This window comes from Vanacampus margaritifer, chromosome 1 (genome assembly GCF_051991255.1).
Source record: "Vanacampus margaritifer isolate UIUO_Vmar chromosome 1, RoL_Vmar_1.0, whole genome shotgun sequence".
Lineage (NCBI taxonomy): Eukaryota > Metazoa > Chordata > Actinopteri > Syngnathiformes > Syngnathidae > Vanacampus > Vanacampus margaritifer.
The window spans coordinates 63,856,810-63,878,072 of NC_135432.1; the positions used below are offsets into that span (position 1 = coordinate 63,856,810).

Sequence of the window (21,263 nt, forward strand, 5' to 3'; positions counted from 1 at the left end):
CAGTGTTGATTGCTTTTGAATATGCGATCATTTTTTTCAAGGTCCTCTTCCCTTATGTATTTTAACAAACACAAGCAATAAATTAATCTATATTACAATAAACAATATTGTATTTATTGTACATGAGTGTTTTGGTCTTATAGTTTAGACTTATGCAAAAATAAAAGGAGCCGTGAATTAAAACAGTTTATTTATCTACTTCAATTGCTAAACACTTTGACTTGCAGTCTTTTAACCGTTTACGATGACTATTTAACAAAATTGTACCAAACAAGTGAAGTTAAATATTTTCTTGGATATGCAAAATATTAGCAACAAAAATTTATTTGACTGCATTAGTGTTTTTTTTTATTTTTTGTTTTTTTTTTGTCAACATTTTTAGTGTTTTCCATCGCATCCAATAATGTTTCATTTATGGATATAATGCAATCCAATCAAGTGTGTTCTTAATCTTTGAAATCCTTGTGACTCTAGAATATTAATTTTGTGTAACTGGGTGTTTTTTGTTGTTGATTTTTTTTTTAGAAAAAATTCAAATTCATTAAGGGGTTAAAATCCGTTAATGATTGAGTATCTGATAAGTTAACCAGGGCTGAAATGGATTCAAGCAAAAAAAAAAAAAAAACAATTTATACGTATTGCTTTCGTTTTTTTATATTACATATGTGTCTAAAAATGCAAGAGTTAAGAAAAAAATGAAATGTTCAGCCTTTGCACGTATCCCTGCTGTCTGTCCTTGGGTTGCATTTCCTTAACCGAGCCATCCTGCAGCTTCGGCCGTGCCGGTGTGGAGTGTTATTGCCAACACGAAAGTGGCGCCAGCGTCATCCAGCTCCAGTTTCTCATCAACGAGGTTTGGATTTTGTTTTATAGCGCGTATGTACTGTTCTAGTCTAGACCTGCTTTGTCGTTAAAAGTAACCTAAATGTCGTTCTTTTACGGGGACATTTGATAACTTTTTGTCTACTTTAAAGGGGTAGTAATATTGCGGCACTTGAAACTGAAACTATCCATGCCATAAATGTGTGCATTTTATTTTTTATTTTTTAATCGGACAATGGTAACAAGAGCATTGTTTGTTTTCCCTCCGCGGAAACGCGCACCGGTTTGGTCTTAGAAGGTTTATATGAGAATCGCCGAGCAGCATCATGGGATGTAATGCGGCCCTTTCTTTTCTCAGGGGGCGCTAGTGAGTGCCTTAGCTGATGACAGCATCCACCTGTGGAACCTGAGGCAAAAGATCCCCGCCATCTTGCACTCACTCAAATTCAACAGGGAGAGGTACAGTAAGACTTTGTATTATTGGCGGCCATGTGACCCGTCCGTCACTGCTCTATTTATAGTCCGCTTCATTAGTGTGAACCGGAGCGAGGCCTTTGTAATTCAATCTTGGCCAGTTGGTGTTGTTTACAGTTCAACTGTTACGGAAAGTAACAGTATCTCTTGTGTCCGCCCATTTGTAACAATAGAAAAACCCTTGTTTGAATTTTATTGGCTTAACTTCTCAAATGAGCTTTTCGCCAAGAAAGTCTAGCATTAATCCAAATACGAACAAATAAGGTCATAATACCTGTGATATTTTGGACCTTTTCACGACTAGAAGTAGATAACAAGAAAGCCCCCGCCCCCACCTCCTCACCTGTTGAAAAGGTGACAGGTACTGCGTAGGGGAAACGCATTAAGGCAGTCCCCATCTGAATTACTCGACTCTATAAACAGGGATGTGATTTTTCCGCTAATTCCGCTAATTCCGCTAATTCCGCTAATTCCGCTTTTTTTTTATTCCCCCCCCCCCAAAAAAAAATTCCGATTTTTTTTTTTTTTTTTTTTTTTTTAAAGAGTAGTTCATTGTGTATGCACATGACTCCGACAGATAACATCTTCTGCTATAACAAAGACATTTGTGGTATGCTCTAATATGAGTTACTTTTCATTTGGTCATGATACAATTATTTGTTCATGAAATTTGAACTCTTCAACATTATTTATGTGTTAACTTAGTAATTACATTAGTTAGATATGATGATATTCTCAGTGATAGTTTTTAAAAACAAAGGCAGTCCAATGTTTTTTAATGTGACTGATTTTGAGTTGACTAAAACTGCCATTTTATATGGGATAGTTCAATATACATTGAAAATTTATGCTGTTGATTTGTCTATTTCTTTGTCATGTGAGTGCATTGAAAGTACTTAAAAACACGGAAAACCCATGAGCGAGTGCCAGCGGCCCCCAGACCCCCGGCTAAATTTTCAGATAATTTCACTTTGGTCAAATCACATCCCTGTATAAAGCAGTTTAAAACAACCACCGCTGTTTTCTTAAGCTGCAACCCAGTGATGAGCAGAGGCGAAAGTGAAAACCGCAGAGGCCACAGAATTGAACCCTGTGGCACACCATACGTTCCGATACCTTGTGAATTCATATGGCACATATTCGTCCCACTTCGTCCAAATTCCTTGCGGCCGACTTGAGACTGACTTACCGAGGCCCTGGGGTTCGATCGAACCCCAGGATAAAAGGAACACTGGCATAACGGCTATTTAACTACAAGTCTTCAATCCCAATGTCCTCCCACAGAATCACGTACTGCCACCTGCCCTTCCAGAGCAAGTGGCTTTACATTGGAACGGAAAGAGGCAACATCCACATCGTCAACGTGGAATCCTTCACCCTCTCAGGCTACGTCATCATGTGGAACAAAGCCATCGAACTGTGAGCCCCACCCCTCCACTCACCCCTTCGCCCACCTCCCTTCTCCTTTTTTTTTTGCACTTCCCAGGTCGGTGATATTTGAGCATAAATTGCCATGACAATGCAAAATGAAGTTATATCATCAACCCAAAACATTAAACATATACAGTATATATGATATAGATTACAGATTTTAACTTCCTTTATTTGTAGTTCTCTTCCTTTTCATGACACTGTATTTTTACAGTATATTAAAAGCTGGTCATTTCCCTAAGTATTCCCTAATTGTGCATTTGGCTACATGCTACATACGTCAGTATCTGCTTGGGGAAATTCATTTTTGTACTTTTGTCATATTCAGAGGCAAAGCCAGAATTTTTTTAGTTGGGGGGGCCCAGGGTGACACGACTCACTAAGGGTTCGCCATAAGATGCGTTCACACACACACTTAAACCTTCACAGCTCAAAGAGATTTTATGAGTAAAGTTATTGTTTATCGGCCCATCCACATGAAATGCACATTGCACCCACATTACCAAACTTGCTCAACATACTCATATTCCAAGCAGGAACAAAATCTAAGTAAAAGGTAACATTTTGTCACTTATGCCCATTTTTGTTTGTACGTTTATGGGATGAAACTGAATGCAAACATCCCCAAAAACAATTTTTTTTAAAAAATGGACATAAGTGTTTTTCACAGGACAGCGACGATTTGCTGAACTTAATCAACTAGATAATGCCTTTTGCTTTTGTGTACTTCTTATAGTCTACTTCTATATCATGCCCCCCCCCCGATTCTCTTAGCTATCAGCCAATCAGAGTGATCAATTGTCACTGACAGGCGACGCCATTTTGCATACTGCTGATCGATGGCTTATTCATTAAAATGATATCTAAGAAGCACAATGACACAAATGTCTTTGAATTCGTCACAATTTTAAACTGCTTTTTTTACAGAGATTTGTTGCTGCTTGTGTTATGAGTGTGTTGGCCAAGGTTGGTAATTGCGATTAAGCAAGGTGACTGTTTGCACTTACTTGAAATGTATGATGTGTCATTGTGATGATTACTGAGTGGAGTTGCTGTCGGACATCCTTTGCTTTGCCCCACCCCCACACACCTCCCCCTCCTCCCCCTTCGCCGCCGCCGCCGCTGCTGCTGCTGCTGTATCGACTCATCAGTAGCAATGAGATCATTAGCCAGCCGAGCCAGACCACCGCACTCGCAGTCGGCGACACTTTTCTCTTAGGCCAGACGCACACTTCTTCCAGCTCTCCGTTTCCACGGTGACGCAGTCTCCGCACTCCCGCTAATCTCTTTTGGACCCTGATGTGACCCTGTGCTCTCTGACTCCCTCCTTCTTTTCTTTCTCTGTGGCGCTCTTCCTTCCCAAATGAAACTAAAAATTGTGTTGTTGTCGTCCACCCCCCCCATCACCCCCCCGCCCCCCAACAGTAACAATACTAAACATGGAATGTGAATGCAAGAGTCTCTTGTCCCAAACACAGTCACAGTACTTCTTTTTAATGTTGTGTTAGCTGCATGCTAATGAGGAGAATGCAACGGCGGCTAACCGTAGACACCTGTTTTTCTTTCCTCCCTTTTAACCGCCGCACAGATCCACCAAGACACACCCAGGGCCTGTAGTTCACATCAGTGATAACCCCATGGACGAAGGAAAGGTAACAACTGCTGTTCACATGACATGCTAAGGCCGCAAATGATTTATAGTATGGTCAAATGGAATTTTTTTGCGCTCTTACATATTTGACAATTTTGAGTAAAATATCAAGCGGCCTTTCCTAAACCTTTTAAAGCCACACACTCTCTTTATATCCCGACATTGACTCGCGTCATTCTCCATTTAATTTACATTTCAATTCAAAGTGTGTTCATAGTATGAATACTTTTGGCGAAGCCCAGCTGATATATCTGGATCTCAAACTGCCCCTCGAGGATGAAACCAAACCGATGACATCGAAGCAGGATGTCGCCTTTCCCCTCTTAATGAATCCTCAGATTGCATAAAAAGTTGTAGGATGCAAATTAGTAAGCGGCTGTGCCAAACTGTTTGGTCACGAGTGGTATGACACAAGTTGTGTGTGTGTGTGTGTGTTCTAATCACCAAAGATCCTCATTGGATTTGAGTGCGGCGTGGTGGTGTTGTGGGACCTGAAGTGCAAAAAAGCTGACTACCGCTACAATTATGATGAGGTAAGGCCCTGTTATGTTCCTCCGCGCTCACTTGATCAACTTCCTCCTCTCCTTGGCGGTTTCAGCAAAACCAGAAATACAAGACAACACTTCATGTGATGAAGATTGTCAGCGTCACTTTTGGAGATACCTTTTAAGTGGATTAGCCTGGCAAGAGCAGCTTTTGATTACGCCTGGTTGACGTCCGTGACAAAAAAACATTCTAGTCAAGTTAAAGACAATTAACAGCACTTGTTCACATGTTTGAAAATTCCCCAAATGTATTTTTATTTATTTTTTTTACCTTTTAAGATTAGCTTTAAGACTGGCTAGTTGAATTTTGTTCATAGAATATCACATATTTTATGTGCTTAAGTATAATAGCCTGCAATGTAGTGTAACCAGGGCTGCAACTAACAATTATTTGAAAAAATAGATGAATCTGTTAATTATTTTGTTGATTAATCGACTACATCAAAAAAAAAAAAATGGTTTAATTTCCATCTATGTATTTATTTATTTTTAAAGGACATTATTTCAAATTGACAGTGCAGTCCCTAGTTTGGTCCATAACCTAAAACTTGGGAAAAATATCGATCATTGTTTTCCCAAAAATTCAGTTTGCCTTCATGGAGGACTACAGAAATATGAAAATATTTACTGTTGAGAGGCTGAAATTTCGAGTATTTAGACAATTTTAATTGAACATAAGTCTGTACAATTAATCAATTAATTTTAATAATCAATTAATTGTTGATTAATCGTTACACCTGTAAGTGGCACTTCTACAGTCAAATGCAGCAATTGTCTACCTCCAGTTTTCCCCATTGGTAATAGTGGAAATAGAAATAATAAGTTCTGGGTTCCAAACATCCGCCATCATAAAACCTAAAAAAAAAAGAAAAAAATGATTTATTTTAAGGCCATATTGCCCAGCCTTACCAAGACACATAATTTTCGAGCTTTCGAGGGCAGATGATCTGACGCAAGTAAAATTATTTTATAATCATTCCTATAACCACCAATACCATCCCCAATTTTATTTACGCTTCAATAATGCAATTGTGACAAAGGCGCGGAGGTAAACTACAAGGGATGGGCAAATCCGTGAAAATCACACCTGTGCACACTGCACAATGACAACATGAGGTGGAGGAAGATGAATTTGCATACAACTCGCATGCACTGGCACACGCACTAGCTTTTGATTACAAGTGGTAAGCACATGGCGGTTCCCGTAAAACAAAGTTCGCAGTGCAGGAACTCGGTGGTGAACGATTTAGAAAAATATTGCAAATGTATTTCCCCTCTCAATATTGTGATTGCGATTTGATATGCGTACATTTTTTTCAAGGTCCTCTTCCCATGTATTTTTTTGAAACAGTATTTTTTTATCTAGCCAGTCACAGATGGTCCCAATCAGAGTCCCTTACTTACTTAAAAAAAAGCACACTCTTAGCTTTTCATTTCCAGCGGCTAACTTAAGAAGCTAACGTCACAGTCTACCGCTTCACTGTTGCTCATGTTGTCAAACAGCACAAATGCATCACACTGGCCACCATAGAGTATAGTTTGTCAATAAAGGCTGAGTGTCGTATCGAGGAGGGATGCCACTGGGCGCTATTTATTCTTCGGTGGCTTCCAGGCCATCCACTCGGTCGCATGGCACCACGAGGGCAAACAGTTCGTCTGCAGCCACTCGGACGGCACTCTGACCACTTGGAACATACGAACCCCCGCCAAGCCGACACAGATCATCACGCCGCATGGTAGGAGCTGTTCCCGCGCACACACACGCATGTACACACAAACACTGATTTCCAACACTGAAGGAATTCCCGCAACACCGTTTGACATCAGGAAAGCAGCCCAAGGATGGCAAGAAGCCAGAGCCGTGCAAGCCCATCCTGAAGGTGGAGTACAAAACCACACGGGCGGGGTAAGTGCCACCGACACGCCCATCCTGTCTTACCCACGACCTGACTTCCACATCCTGTTCCGAAAGAAGCCTTTCCTGTTATTCTGTCACAACAGCTCGTGTGTGCGCGCGCGCGCCAACGCATAATAGAGGCTGGTGAAAAGCTGTTAAGTGTCGCTCAACAAAAATTGTCTTCGTAGCTCGAGACAAATGATTGTAAATGCCTCCCTCAAGCAATCCTTGTAAATTGAAAATAATAGTTTTGTAAATTTGACAAGAATAGCGTTGTTAACAAGCCTTCTAATTTGAATAAATTAAAAGAATCGCCAAATACACAAAACTCGGCATGAAAAACACACCGCCGCAAAAATGCCTCTTTCAAGACAAGGCAGCTTTATTTGTTAAAGCTAACTAAAATTACAAAAAGAATGTACAGTGCAAAAAAGATATTTTTTAAATAAAAAATTCTTTAACTAATTCACACCCAGCCATTTTCACTGAAGCCTTCCCTCACGGCTGTTTTACTGGATTTTGACAGATTTTGCAAGGCCCACAGAATATTGCGTTCTACTGCTATAAAAACATGGAACCAAAAAATAAATAAATAAGCGTCTCGTCTTTTCATCAGGAAAAAAAATAATATTTCTATCTGTTTCCGTTTGGCAGCAACTAGCATTAGAATATAGCTAAGCTTCATCATTATTTACAAATCTATTTGGGAATGTGAGTAAAAGAGTTTTTTTTCAACATGGTCCTGGTTGATCTCTTTTGCTCTGCTGCCACCTGCTGGTCGTTTGTGTAATAACTTCCATTTATTCAACCGTTATTTGCAGTTCAGAGGCTGCATCAAAGCCTTCTGTTATGCTCTCTAGCATAAAAAAACAAAGCATTAAAAAAAAACGTGTAAATACGTCTTTGGGACACTTAAAACATTTTAAATAGAACGTATTTATACGTTTTGGGGATGTTTTTCACGGCTGTTTTACTGGATTTTGACAGATTTTGCAAGGCCCACAGAATATTGCGTTCTACTGCTATAAAAACATGGAACCAAAAAATAAATAAATAAGTGTCTCGTCTTTTCATCAGGAAAAAAAATAATATTTCTATCTGTTTCCGTTTGGCAGCAACTAGCATTAGAATATAGCTAAGCTTCATCATTATTTACAAATCTATTTGAGAATGTGAGTAAAATAGTTTTTTTTTTTCAACATGGCCCTCGTTGATCTCTTTTGCTCTGCTGCTGACCATTTGTGTAATAACTACCATTTCTTCAACCGTTATTTGCCGTTGAGAAGCTGCATCAAAGCCTTCTGTTATGCTCTCTAGCATAAAAAAACGCAACATTAAAAAAACGTATAAATACGTCTTTGGGACACCTAAAACATTTAAAATAGAACGTATTTATACGTTTTGAGCAAATGAATTACAAGAGCACAGTCATAAAGCAATCAACTTAAGACAAATAAACGCCTCCCTCAAACAATCGTCAACTTCAACAACTAGACAAACTAAAAGAGGTTTTAATCGCCCCTCCGCTCCCCAACATCCAGAGACCCATTCATGGTTCTGTCCGGCGGTCTGTCCTACGACACGGTGGGCCGGAGAGCCTGTCTGACTGTGATGCACGGGAAGAGCACTGCCGTCTTGGAGATGGACTTCCCTATCGTGGATTTCCTCACACTGTGCGAGACGCCGTATCCCAACGGTGAGCCTCAAGTCACTAACCATGAAAAATAGTGTCACTCAAATGACCTATGGTCAGTTCTATTTCCGGTTATTTGATGCATTATTTATTTTTTTTTTTTTTTAGATTTTCAGGAGCCGTACGCCGTGGTGGTCCTCCTGGAACGGGATTTAGTCGTCATCGACCTCGGACAGATTGGGTACCCGATATTCGAGAACCCCTATCCTCTAAGCATCCACGAGTCCCCCGTCACCTGCTGCGAGTACTTTGCCGACTGCCCGGCCGAACTCATTCCGGCACTTTACTCGGTGGGCACTCGGCAGAAGAGACAAGGCTACAGCAAGAAGGTGTGGGCCCTCAGTCTTGTCTTGTCCTCACATAAAAGTGCATGTGCTCATGATAAATTGAATGTGTCCAGGATTGGCCCATCAGTGGCGGAAACTGGGGCCAAGGCACACAAAGTTACCCCGAGATTATCATCACCGGGTGAGTGATTGCTGATAAATTGTTAGATCAAAGCAGGACGTTCTCCATTAATATTTGTGCTTTTAACTCCAAAAATAGCCATGCCGACGGCTCCATCAAATTCTGGGACGCTTCTGCACGTAAGTAGGCAAACGCCTCCCTCAAGCAATAATCAGCTTCGGACAGATAAATGCAACTCTCCAGAAATTGTAAACTCACTCAAGCATCCATTGACACTTTCTTGAAGCAATCATCAACTTAACTCTTTGACTGCCAAAAACGTTAAATAATGTTTAGTAAAATCCTATGGAGGAGTGCCAAAGACGTTAAAAGACGTTTGTTTCAAAACAGAGGTGAAACTAACCATTTTCTGTTGTTGATTACTGAAAAACGGAATAAGGTAGAAACAAACTTTTTTTTTTCTGATGAAAGATGAGAGTTCAATCTTTCATTTGGTAGTTTGTGTGTTTCCATAGTCCAAACACATAATTTTCTGTGGACCTTGAAAGATCAGTCAAAATGCTTAAATCGGCTGGCACCCACGGCATCTCTTTTTTGAAAACGTCTGGCAGTCAAAGAGTTAAGAGAAATACGAGTAAACGCCTCCTATAAACCATCATCAGAAGAAGGCCAAAAAAAAAAGCTAAAGACTCTCACGACAAAGAAACACTTCCCCTAAACAACCATCAATTTAACACAAATGCTTCCCTTAAACAAACCATCAAATGTGTCCATTTAAAGAGCGTGGCATGCAATTTTTGCCAAGACAAATAAATGCCTCCTTTCAGTAATGATTCAGACAAGTAAATGCTTCCCTCAATATATCAATTTGAAACAAATAAATGCCCCCCCCCCGTCTAGCATCTATAAACTCCTCTCTCAAACATTAACTCAAGCGAAAATTCCCCCTCAAGTAATCTACTTAAGACAAATAAACACCTCTCAAAATAATCATCAATTTAAGACGGATGCCTTTGTCAAGCAATCATAATACCAAAAGTGTCTCACTCAAGCAATTTAAGACAAATAAAGGCCTCCCTCAGGACCCTGAAAAAAAAATTAATCAACCCAAGACAAATAAAAGCCTCCCTTCAAGCAATCATCAACTTAAATAAACACCTGTCTTAACTAATCATCAACTTTAGACACCTTGTTAACTCTTTGACTGCCAAAAACGTTAAATAACGTTTAGTAAAATCCTATGGAGGACTGCCAAAGACGTTAAAATACGTTTTTTTCAAAACACAGGTGAAATGAACCATTTTTTATTGTTGATTACTGAAAAACGGAATAAGGTAGAAACAAACTTTTTTTTATGATGAAAGATGAGAGTCCAATCTTTCATTTGGTAGAATGTGTGTTTCCATAGTCCAAACACATAATTTTCTGTGGACCTTGAAAGATCAGTCAAAAATGCTTAAATCGGCTGGCACCCACGGCATCCCTTTTCTGAAAACGTCTGGCAGTCAAAGAGTTAAGCAGCCATGAAATAAACAGACAAGTCATTTAAGACAAATAAATGCATCTCACGTCATTCCGAAGCTCATCCTTCAAGCAATCATTAACTTTTTAATTTTTTAATTTAATTTTATTTATTATTAACTTTAAGACATACATGAACACCTCCCTCAAGTAATCTTCAATTTAAGACTTACTCCTTCTTTCACACAACCATAAACTTTCAACAAAAGAATGCATCCCTCAAGTCGTCCCATTGCATGCTGTGGTTTGTTTCCATAGCAACCCATCAATTTATCTCTTCCCGCCACAGTGATGCTCCAAGTGCTGTACAAGCTGAAGACGGCCAAGGTGTTCGAGAGGGCCCGCGGCAGGGAAGAGAAGGCCAGCACGGACATCGTGGACGAGGACCCCTTCGCCATCCAGACGCTGTGCTGGTGCCCCGAGAGCAGGATGCTGTGCGTGGCCGGCGTGTCGGTGCACGTCATCGTCTACCGCTTCAGCAAGCAGGAACTCGCCTCTTCCAATGTGCAGGTGAGCATTTGTGTGTGTGTGTAACAGGAACAAATAGTTTCCATCACATTGTCTTATTAGTGGTTGCAAAAGTGTGGAACATTTCGGGAATACTGTACAGTAATGTAACTTTTTTTCCTCCCCTGCGTTATATTAGTTGTTCATCTTTTATTTTACAGGGATGTGATTTTTCCGCTAATTCGTGGAATTCCGCTTTTTTTTATCACCCCCCAAAAAAAAAAAAATTAGATTTTTTTTTTTTTTTTTTTTTTTTTTAGTAGTTCATTGTGTATGCGCATGACTCCGACAGATAACATATTCTGCTATAACAAAGACATTTGTGGTATGCTCTAATATGAGTTACTTTTCATTTGGTCATGATACAATTATTTGTTCATGAAATTTGAACTCTTCAACATTATTTATGTGTTAACTTAGTAATCACATTAGTTAGATATGATGATATTCTCAGTGATAGTTTTTAAAAGCAAAGACAGTCCAATGTTTTTGAATGTGACTGATTTTGAGTTGACTAAAACTGCCATTTTATATGGGATAGTTCAATATACATTGAAAATTTATGCTGTTGTTTTGTCTATTTCTTTGTCATGTGAGTGCATTGAAAGTACTTAAAAACACGGAAAACCCATGAGCTTCGGGGGGCTTTGCCCCCCGTGTCCCCCCACCAGGGCACTGCCCTGGACCTAGCTGGGTGCCAGCGGCCCCCAGACTCCCGGCTAAATTTTCAGATAATTTCACTTTGGTCAAATCACATCCCTGATTTTACAATGTATAATATTTTTGTGTTATCTGTCGCTCTTGCTCTCTATCACTATATGATGTGTTGAAATGCGTCGGCATTGTTTTAAGTGTTTTTACTAATCTTAAAACATTGTAAGTGCTATGAATAAATCCAAATGACAAAACCACGCTTCTTAAATCTGGTATTTCAATATCGCAGATTTCACTTTTTTGGGGAATCACTGTAATCCAATTTGGGAATTTATCATGAGATTTTTTTATTATTTTTAGTACTAGTATTTATTCAGTAACTTTCAATTGTCAGCCACTTTTCAATCGCTTCAAATTCATAACAATTTAAATTTCACAAATGGTAAAGCTAACTAAAAAGGTGGAGGGTGAAAAATCATCTTATTGACTTAAAAAAAAAAAATCACAAAATTTAGCAAGGCAACCCAATGAAGCAAAACCAAATAATAAATGATAATACAAACACACAAATCAAATAATTTCATCACTTCCAACATGTTCATGAATGCATGTTTTATGTATATATATTTTTAGGACTTTTGTTTTAACGAAAGCATGTAGACGGTACATTTTCAATTCATTGTCACAAATGAGCCCCTCTCACATCTCTGCTTTCTATTTTCTTCTTATCTTGTAGCTCTTGGAAGTCCGCATGCAGTCCGAACTGAACGACGTGGACTCGCCCGACGCGGCCGGGGAGCAGACCCCTACGCAACCTCCCCCCGCGCCCCCCAGCCCCCAAGAGGGCGAGCCCCCTGCCACAGCCTCCACCCAACCCTCCGCCGGCGGAAACAACGGCAATTCTTCCTCGGACGGCCCTCGAGACAACATACCCTGCCTGCAGTAAGGAGAATATATTTGTTGGTAACATTTAGGATGGTTTTTAGTGCTGCACACAACATCCAAATCAGGAGTGTTTTGTTGCCCAAAAATTGCTTAATTTTGGCAATTTTAATGAAGCTAAGCGTTCACAAATATAACATAACGTTAACATAACACGTCCTTTGGCACAAGTTGCTAGCACAAGATGCTAACAAGGTGGCCTACAGCCAGCTTCACTCGATGTTCCTTGTCAAAAAACAAAAATGCACAACACTATAGCCACAGAATAATCACACAACAAGTCTTTTGTTCAGAAATAGCACATGCTATCTATTAATCGCAGGTGGCTATCTAGCTGCCAAAGCTCGATTCTACCCAACACTAGCAACTTAACCCTGGCGAACCCACGGGGTCAAATTTGGCCCCTATAAATTCTGCTACTCAAATAACAAAGACCTTTTTTTTTTTTTTACAAATTTAACTTCAAAAGTCCAGAGTGCCACTTTTGACCCCTGCATGGGGCCATCTAGTGGATGAATATTGCACTTACATGAGCCAGAGTGGTTGTGACAAGATGCTGTTTTGTTGAGCTGGAAATCAATCCAAACAAAACCATCTTCTCAGCAAACCATCAGATGGTAATTTATTTATTTATTTTTTGTTAATCTATTTCATATCATGTTGCAGAATGCCTAGGAGTATGTTTTATATATATATATATTGATAAATTAGCAACTCTGAGCTAGTTAAAAAAAAACAAGTGTTAAAATTGAAAAAAACATATATTTTGGTGTTCAGTGAACTTATAGCAGTCATTTAATGTATAATTCATAATTTTCCAAAGAAGAAAAGGGTTCTTGGGTTCTCCAGGGTTAAATGCAGACTCTAAAGTTGAATTGTTAAATGTTTGGGGGCTGGCTGTGTTGTTTGCATTTAGGGTGCGCGGCTCCCCTCTGAAGCAGTCTCCGGGCTACCAGGTGGAGCTGGTGGTGCAGCTCGTTTGGGTGAGCGGGGAGCCACCTCAACAGATCACAAGCTTGGCCATAAATTCCTCGTACGGACTGTGAGTGTCTTTCGTGCCTACCACATGAATTTGATTTTCTAGATCAGTGGTGTCCAAACTCGGTCCTCGGGGGCCGGTAGTCCCGCAGGTTTTGGATATTTCTCTCCTCCAACACAGCTGAAGCTCATCAGCAAGCTCTGCATAAGCATGATAACGACCTTGTTGATTGGAACAGGTGCGTTGGAGCAGGGAAACCTCAAAAACCTGCAGGACTACAGGCCCTCGAGGACCGAGTTTGGACACCACTGTTCTAGATGATATACTCTTCATAAAATAGCTATTTGTCTTGGGATTAAATTCCAAGATGATCCTAAAATGCACTCTAACCTTTACATGTGAATGGCATTTCAGTGCCGTTTTGCATTGTCTCTTTACTTCTTGATCTGTGCTGTTTTTTAGGGTGGTGTTCGGTAACAGCAACGGCCTGGCGGTGGTGGACTACCTCCAGAAAACGCTGCTGCTCAACTTGGGCACGTCGGAGCTGCACAGCCCGTCGGAGCCCAACCAGAGGCAGCCTTGCTCCCCGCGCAAAGCCCGCCAGCCCTCTGGAGGTCAGACGTCTTGCCACACAGTTGCGCTACCTCCCACTGCTTTGCTACTCTAGCGGTTCTATTTTCATTCATTTGTTTTCAAAATGTCTTAATTGATTCACTTTTGTGGATGTTTGCATTCATCACCGGCAATCCAACTGCGTGCTGGCGCTGACGTGCGTATTTGTTCAATACATTTTTCAAAGGGGATGTGCAGGGAAGGCTCGTCAGTGAATTTCAAACTTTTAGGAAATCTGTAAAAATTCTCTTAATGTCTGTAGAAATATTTTTTGCAAAATCTTGGAGATTTTCTGTGAAAAGATAAGTCTAAATAAATCTTCATAGTTTCTTTAGAAAGAGCTTTAAAGTATCCAAAAAACTTTGCATTCTTTAAAAAAAAAACTTTTTTGTTGCACAGGTTCAAATAAGATGATCACAAATCAACCTTTTACTTATCATAGAAAGTCTTCGACGTTTCTTCTTGAACTGATGCTGCAGTGTCCTGCTTGTAGATTTGATCTGGAGCTTGACCTGATGCCACCCTGCAGTAGCTCCGCCCCCTCAATAGGGGCCTTCGCTGGTAGCCGTCTGTTCATTTGGCCGGCGTGTCAAGTATTTTCTCTCTTGTATAGAGTGCAACTCCTGTGTACCGTTGGCTCCCAACATTCTAATCTTGCATTCTCAATACAACAGCGTAACTCTGTCCTTCCCAAAGCATACCCTTGAGTTTCAACTTCTCTTGAATGGATAGGATCTTCTTCCTACTAGAAGCCTTCGCCTGGGACCCATCATGGTTCTATTGTGCGATGTTAGCAGCAGCCAATCAGTAATTGTGATTCTGTTAGGTTGCCGGTAAAAGAGAAATGTACCTAAATTAACGCCAACCCCTTATTGCCAGCCATTTTGAGAATTATGACTGATGTTTTTTAAGATTCACAAAATGTTCTGCTCATTAACCCTGGAGAACCCAAGAACCCTTTTCTTCTTTGGAAAATTATGGATTATACATTAAATGACTGCTATAAGTTCACTGAACACCAAAATATGTTTTTTCAATTTTAACCCTTTTTTTTTTAACTAGCTCAGAGTTGCTAATTTATCAAAATATATATATAAAACATACTCCTAGGCATTCTGCAACATGATATGAAATAGATTAACAAAAAAAACACACAATTTTACCATCTGATGGTTTGCTGAGAAGATGGTTTTGTTTGGATTGATTTCCAGCTCAACAAAACAGCATCTTGTCACAACCACTCTGGCTCATGTAAGTGCAATATTCATCCACTAGATGGCCCCATGCAGGGGTCAAAAGTGGCACTCTGGTCTTTTGAAGTTAAATTTGTTAAAAAAAAAAAAAAGGTCTTTGATATTTGAGTAGCAGAATTTATAGGGGCCAAATTTGACCCCGTGGGTTCGCCAGGGTTAAGTTGCTAGTGTTGGGTAGTGTTGGGTGTTGCCAGCCATCTTGTCACCACCACTCTGGCTCATGTAATTGCAATATTCATCCACTAGATGGCCCCATGCAGGGGTCAAAAGTGGCACTCTGGACTTTTGAAGTTAAATTTGTAAAAAATAAAATTAAAAAAAAAGGTCTTTGTTTTTTGAGTAGCAGAATTTATAGGGCCAGGTTCTCCAGGGTAATTATATAAACAACATCTACAAAAAAGAAAATTAAAGCATCTGTAAAGATCCTTGTGCTCTGTCTACATTTGTTTGCAAGGTTGAAATTCACAGACGAGCAGTGTTAGACCTTCCCCGTTGAAAAGCGTAATTGATGTGTTAGAACGTCAATGGCAGCGAATTAGTTGACAGCTGCTGTGTATGTATTGTGCTTACGTTAAATAGAACTGATTTGTTAAAAAATAAATCAATAAAATCCACAATATATCAGGGATACGCTTGATGAACTGCAATATAGCAGGTTAGCACGTCGTTTGTAGCAGCACGCCTGCCTTCACTTGTATGTTTGTGTTTGGTCTCTTTTCTATATGATTTGGTTAAGACGTCCCCTCGGCAGCGATGTCGTTCATGTCCAGAGTTTCTCTCAGGTATTGTGAGTCTGTGAAAAAGCTGCGCTCATCTCACTTCAGTAAGTCAAGACATCAGCCGGGAATTCTCCTGCTCCCGCTCATGTAGATGTACAATAGACGTAGCACCCGAAAGACCACTTCTAGCTCAATTCTAGTCACTCCCTAACTGGTCAACGTGAACAGGAAGAATACCGATAATAATTTAGTATTGTTCATAATTACTGGTTGTCTTGTATCAGTGAGCATAATTTAACGAGAGCTTTCTCCAAAACCTAATGTCGGACTCCCAATTTCTGATGTGTTCTATTCTCCCCTCCACCTTTCCACAAAGGTCGTTCAAAGTGAATTGAGGAGTTTCACTTCGACAAAAGTGTGCTTTGCCGCTATACAGTTTGCCATAACCAGTTCCGTTTTTGTGGTGACGTCACAGGAAAAACACAGAGAAGCCCTGACCAAATTCAGGATTTAAAAAAAAAAAAAAATATTTGATGAATTACGTTGCTCATCTTGCAGCCATTTTCATTTCCTGTTGTACACTAGTTATCGTCACACTTTCACTCCATACATTGTCTTTTTGGTGATCACTTAACTCTTTGACTGCCAGACGTTTTCAGAAAAGGGATGCCGTGGGTGCCAGCCGATTTAAGCATTTTTGACTGATCTTTCAAGGTCCACAGAAAATTGTGTTTGGACTATGGAAACACACGTACTACCAAATGAAAGATTGGACTCTCATCTTTCATCAGAAAAAAAAGTTTGTTTCTACCTTAGTCCGTTTTTCAGTAATCAACAATAGAAAATGGTTAGTTTCACCTCTTTTGAAAAAAACGTCTTTTAACGTCTTTGGCACTCCTCCATAGGATTTTACTAAACATTATTTAACGTTTTTGGCAGTCAAAGAGTTAAAGTAGGATTTTGAATCAGTGTTGCGGGAAATTGCAGTTCCTGCTGTATGGTTGTGATCACATGTTGCTTATTTGCCGCCAATGCTACCCTTCTGTGGTGGTATCCTGGGGTGCGGGAATTTTTTGAGAAAAAAAAAACAGCGATATGTAACATGTTATATTAATGATACTTTGTAGCAATTCCTGCTCTCCGGTTATCAATGTACAATGAGGGTTTTCAAATGTTGGGTACGTTCGATGTTCCGCCGTCACATTGGAACCTGCTTTGAACTAATTGGCAAACCAGCGTCGTTCAGCAGCACACAATGGTGAAGTTCATCGGAGTTCGCATTGGTCCTGTTTTGCTAACTTTTTTTTTTTCTTCTTCTTCTTCCTCCTCCGCAGCGCTGTGCGATTCCAATGACGGGCCCAACGCCGCAGAGGAGCGCTGCAAGTCTCCGAACTCCGGTGAGCTTTCTGCTGTCTTTTGGAGCGGGCCAATGAGCGTGCGCTTGTATGTGTGTGCGTGTGCGTTTTAAACTGTTGTCCGTCACATAGGGTCCAACTCGCCCTGCAATTCTGATGACGAGCGCAAGCCCAAGTTCATTGAAAAGGGTACTGTATAGCACCGTGTGCGCGCGGGCGCGTGTGTCTGCATGGGTGTGTGCGTGTGTGTGTGTTCATCTCTTTCCGTGACTATCCGTTTGTGTGTGATGGTCCGCAGCCATGTGACATGTCTCTCCCTGTGAACTGTTTCCAGTGAAGTACAAAAGCAGACGCTTTTCCAAGACGGTTGCCAATGACTTTGGTAGTGTATCAGTCACACGCGTGTGCATATGTGTGTGTGTGTGTGTGTGTGTCGGCTGTGTCTCTCTCCCTTGATTGACGGCCTGCTAACGAGCACTGTGAAGATGAGCGCAAAGGTGTGAAATCAAAACCAGAACTAATTGTGCTTTTGGGACGTTTGATTTGTTTCCACAATGATTCCTAATTGCATGATCTTTTTCTCTTTAAGGCTTTTCCGATTTTTTCTGTGCAGTTTAGCTTATTTGATTTGAATGGAAAAACAAAAATAGAGTGAAAATGTCCTGGTGAGGTTTTGCATTCATAACATGGCGAACCTGCTTAAACCCTCACAATGCGCGATCGCCATAGTCGGTGGTTGCAGGGCTGCCGTAGTGCCGACACACTAACCGTTTGGCTTCTTCCTGATCCTTCTTCCTCTTCGCTGTATTTCTTAATCAGCGTGTTTTTGGGGCTGTTTTTCATGTTATCGGACCTTTTGATTATTTGTGAAAGGGTGGTGATAAGACTAAATCTGGCAACTGTCTTGTGGGTTGACAAGTTCACAATATAGCCAACAGCTGACGTAAATACAGCAGAACCTGTAAAGTCCAAGACAAACCCGTTGCAGGCTACGCTGGCCAACCATCCAATTGGTTCATATTTTAAAACAGTTTCCACTAATAGGGATTCATATATACTTAATTCATCTATTCTGGAACCAAACTATTACAAAAAGCATTTTTCCCTGATTAGTTTTTTTAACCAGTGATTGGTGTTCATTTCGTACTTCGTATTTGTATAGTGATAAAAAAGAAAAGAAAAGGGTTGATGTACTATATTGCCCGTTCGGTTATTGTTTTCCAAAGTAAAAACCGATGTTTACAAATGTCTTATTTTGATTAAACACAGAAGATAATCAGTCTTCTTTCACGAAGGACTACAGTAAACAATTAAGGTTGATATGCTGAAATCAGAGGATTTAGACAATTTTAACTCTTTGACTGCAAAAAAACGTTAAATAACGTTGAGTAAAATCCTATGGAGGAGTGCCAAAGACGTTAAAATACGTTTTTTTTTTTTTTCAAAAGAGAGGTGAAACTAACCATTTTCTATTGTTGATTACTGAAAAATGGAATAAGGTACCCTCATTGTACATTGATAACCGGAGAGCAGGAATTGCTACAAAGTATAATTAATATAACATGTTACATATCGCTGTTTTTTTTTCTCAAAAAATTCCCGCACCCCAGGATACCACCAAAGAAGGGTAGCATTGGCGGCAAATAAGCAACATGTGATCACAACCATACAGCAGGAACTGCAATTTCCCGCAACACTGATTCAAAATCCTACTTTAACTCTTTGACTGCCAAAAACGTTAAATAGCGTTGAGTAAAATCCTATGGAGGAGTGCCAAAGACGTTAAAAGACGTTTTTTTCAAAAGAGAGGTGAAACTAACCATTTTCTATTGTTGATTACTGAAAAATGGAATAAGGTAGAAACAAACTTTTTTTTCTGATGAAAGATGAGAGTCCAATCTTTCATTTGGTTTCCATAGTCCAAACACATAATTTTCTGTGGACCTTGAAAGATCAGTCAAAAATGCTTAAATCGGCTGGCACCCACGGCATCCCTTTTCTGAAAACGTCTGGCAGTCAAAGAGTTAAATAAAAAAAAATGGCTCCACACGATTACTCAATTATTGTCGATTAGTTTGATAATCGATTACTTGTTGATTAGTCGATTTAATTTTGACGGCTCTAATTTCAATTAACCCACAGAATATTTTGCTCTGTGACATTATAAGCATCGAACATTCCAAAAGAAAGAGTAAATCTTTTTTTTTGTTATGGTCACTTGACCCCATTGTGCAACTATACAAAAACATGTTTACACAGTGAGCTTCCTTTTTTAAGAACTCCCCTTATGGGTTCAAGTTAAAAATATACTTGATAAATGTATGTCAGCGGCAGTAAACGATCAGATAAGATTTCGTTAGTCAAAGAGAAACAAACATCCACAGCAGTCAATGACCTAATAGTTGCCATATGTCATATCACCACCTTACACAAAAAAAAAAAGACTGCCTTGATTCAGTTTTTTTAATTACACAAATAAAATACGCTCTCCTTCATTTGCCCACTGCCAGTGTTCCCTCACAATAGAGGCATCTTGTCTTTGTGTTTCAGCTAGGATGTCGCGGAAAATTAGCTCTTCTAATGAGCAAAAACCAAACACGGGTAAGCCTGAGCTGCTAATGATCTTGTTTTTCTTGAGATCCCCCCCCACCCCGCCTTTTCACAGGTTTTGTTTGAAATTCAAGCATTAAGCAATGTAAGGTGCCGTGTGTGTGTGTGTTTGTGTGGCGGGCAGAGTGCAGTTCGCTCCCGCCCAGGAACCGCTTTTATCACACCCACAACGGCACGCCCACATCATCCCGCAAGAGCGTGAAGCTGGTTTTCCCCACAACAAACTCAGACCACAACATGAGTGAGTGCGCCAGTGGCCGAGCTCCGACCGGCCTGCCCAAGTGGGGCACCTGTTGCTAACCCACCTGTTGTCACGGGGCGGGTGGCCGGCTTCCATTTTCACATGGTGACTCTTAACGCACTTGGGTTTGGAGGATGTTCAACTGCACTTGAGCGACGCTGTTGTTGTTGTTGTTGTTGTTGTTGCCCCATCGGCTTGCTGGTGCTCTTTTGTGACCGGTCCTGCAGGTTCTTTTTATTGCTTATTAACTATGCAAGTAATTAATTAGAAAAAGAGGAAGATGAGTGTGTACAGTGGATAAAAAAAAAATGTGTGAAAAATCCTCATAACATTAAATGTCCCCAAAAAATGAACACAACGGGTGATCTTTAAATTTGGCATGCAAAAAATGTTGATTAAAAAAAAGCCTTTTTAATTAGGCGATTAATCGCGATTAATCAAAATTCTAAAATGTAATTAATCTGATTATATTTGACAGCTCTAATATATATTATGAGAAAAAAAGATCGTAAGTCATATAATAGATTTTTTGTTTTTTTTACACCTTTTATGCCAAATTTTAATGTCTAAAAATGTTTTTATGAAGTTTTTTTCCCTAGAAAATAACAATATGAATTTCTCTGGAAAAAGACTTATTTTTCTTGTGCTATTACAGCTTTTTCAAATAGAACTCTCCTTCTCTCTATATTTCGACTTAAAAAAACACACACAAAAAAGTAAAAATGGTGACTGAATCTTGAATATTGGGCTTTAAAAAAAAAAGAAGTTTTTTTTCCCCCATATTTCATGCATAATATTCTTTTCTCTTTTCAGCGTGTCCTTGAATAAACCTTGGAAAAAAATGATTGATTTTTGTCCTCTCTTGGGTCACTTTGGTTCAATCTTTAAGCCTTTTGGATTTTCTCTGCAGACCTTCGTCCATATTGAACAGAAATGAAAAGCAAAGACG

General features: G+C 39.8%; 1 protein-coding gene across 9 annotated transcripts in view; it reads left to right on the forward strand.

Moving 5' to 3' along the window:
* The window catches only part of stxbp5b (syntaxin binding protein 5b (tomosyn)), a 39,021-nt gene that overhangs the window by 6,246 nt on the left and 11,512 nt on the right, over positions 1–21,263 (forward strand). Inside the window, exons 3-22 of one of the 9 annotated variants that reach the window (XM_077560117.1) lie at positions 772–853; positions 1,181–1,281; positions 2,581–2,715; positions 4,316–4,379; positions 4,828–4,911; positions 6,536–6,659; positions 6,751–6,829; positions 8,362–8,516; positions 8,622–8,842; positions 8,914–8,981; positions 9,060–9,100; positions 10,732–10,952; positions 12,340–12,545; positions 13,462–13,587; positions 13,987–14,138; positions 17,443–17,505; positions 17,596–17,652; positions 17,798–17,845; positions 20,014–20,064; positions 20,198–20,314. In XM_077560117.1, coding sequence (XP_077416243.1) covers positions 772–853; positions 1,181–1,281; positions 2,581–2,715; positions 4,316–4,379; positions 4,828–4,911; positions 6,536–6,659; positions 6,751–6,829; positions 8,362–8,516; positions 8,622–8,842; positions 8,914–8,981; positions 9,060–9,100; positions 10,732–10,952; positions 12,340–12,545; positions 13,462–13,587; positions 13,987–14,138; positions 17,443–17,505; positions 17,596–17,652; positions 17,798–17,845; positions 20,014–20,064; positions 20,198–20,314 — 2,195 coding nt within the window. The remainder of the gene's footprint in view (positions 1–771; positions 854–1,180; positions 1,282–2,580; positions 2,716–4,315; positions 4,380–4,827; positions 4,912–6,535; positions 6,660–6,750; positions 6,830–8,361; positions 8,517–8,621; positions 8,843–8,913; positions 8,982–9,059; positions 9,101–10,731; positions 10,953–12,339; positions 12,546–13,461; positions 13,588–13,986; positions 14,139–17,442; positions 17,506–17,595; positions 17,653–17,797; positions 17,846–20,013; positions 20,065–20,197; positions 20,315–21,263) is intronic. The other 8 variants (XM_077560121.1, XM_077560118.1, XM_077560119.1 and 5 more) reach the window with 8 other exon arrangements.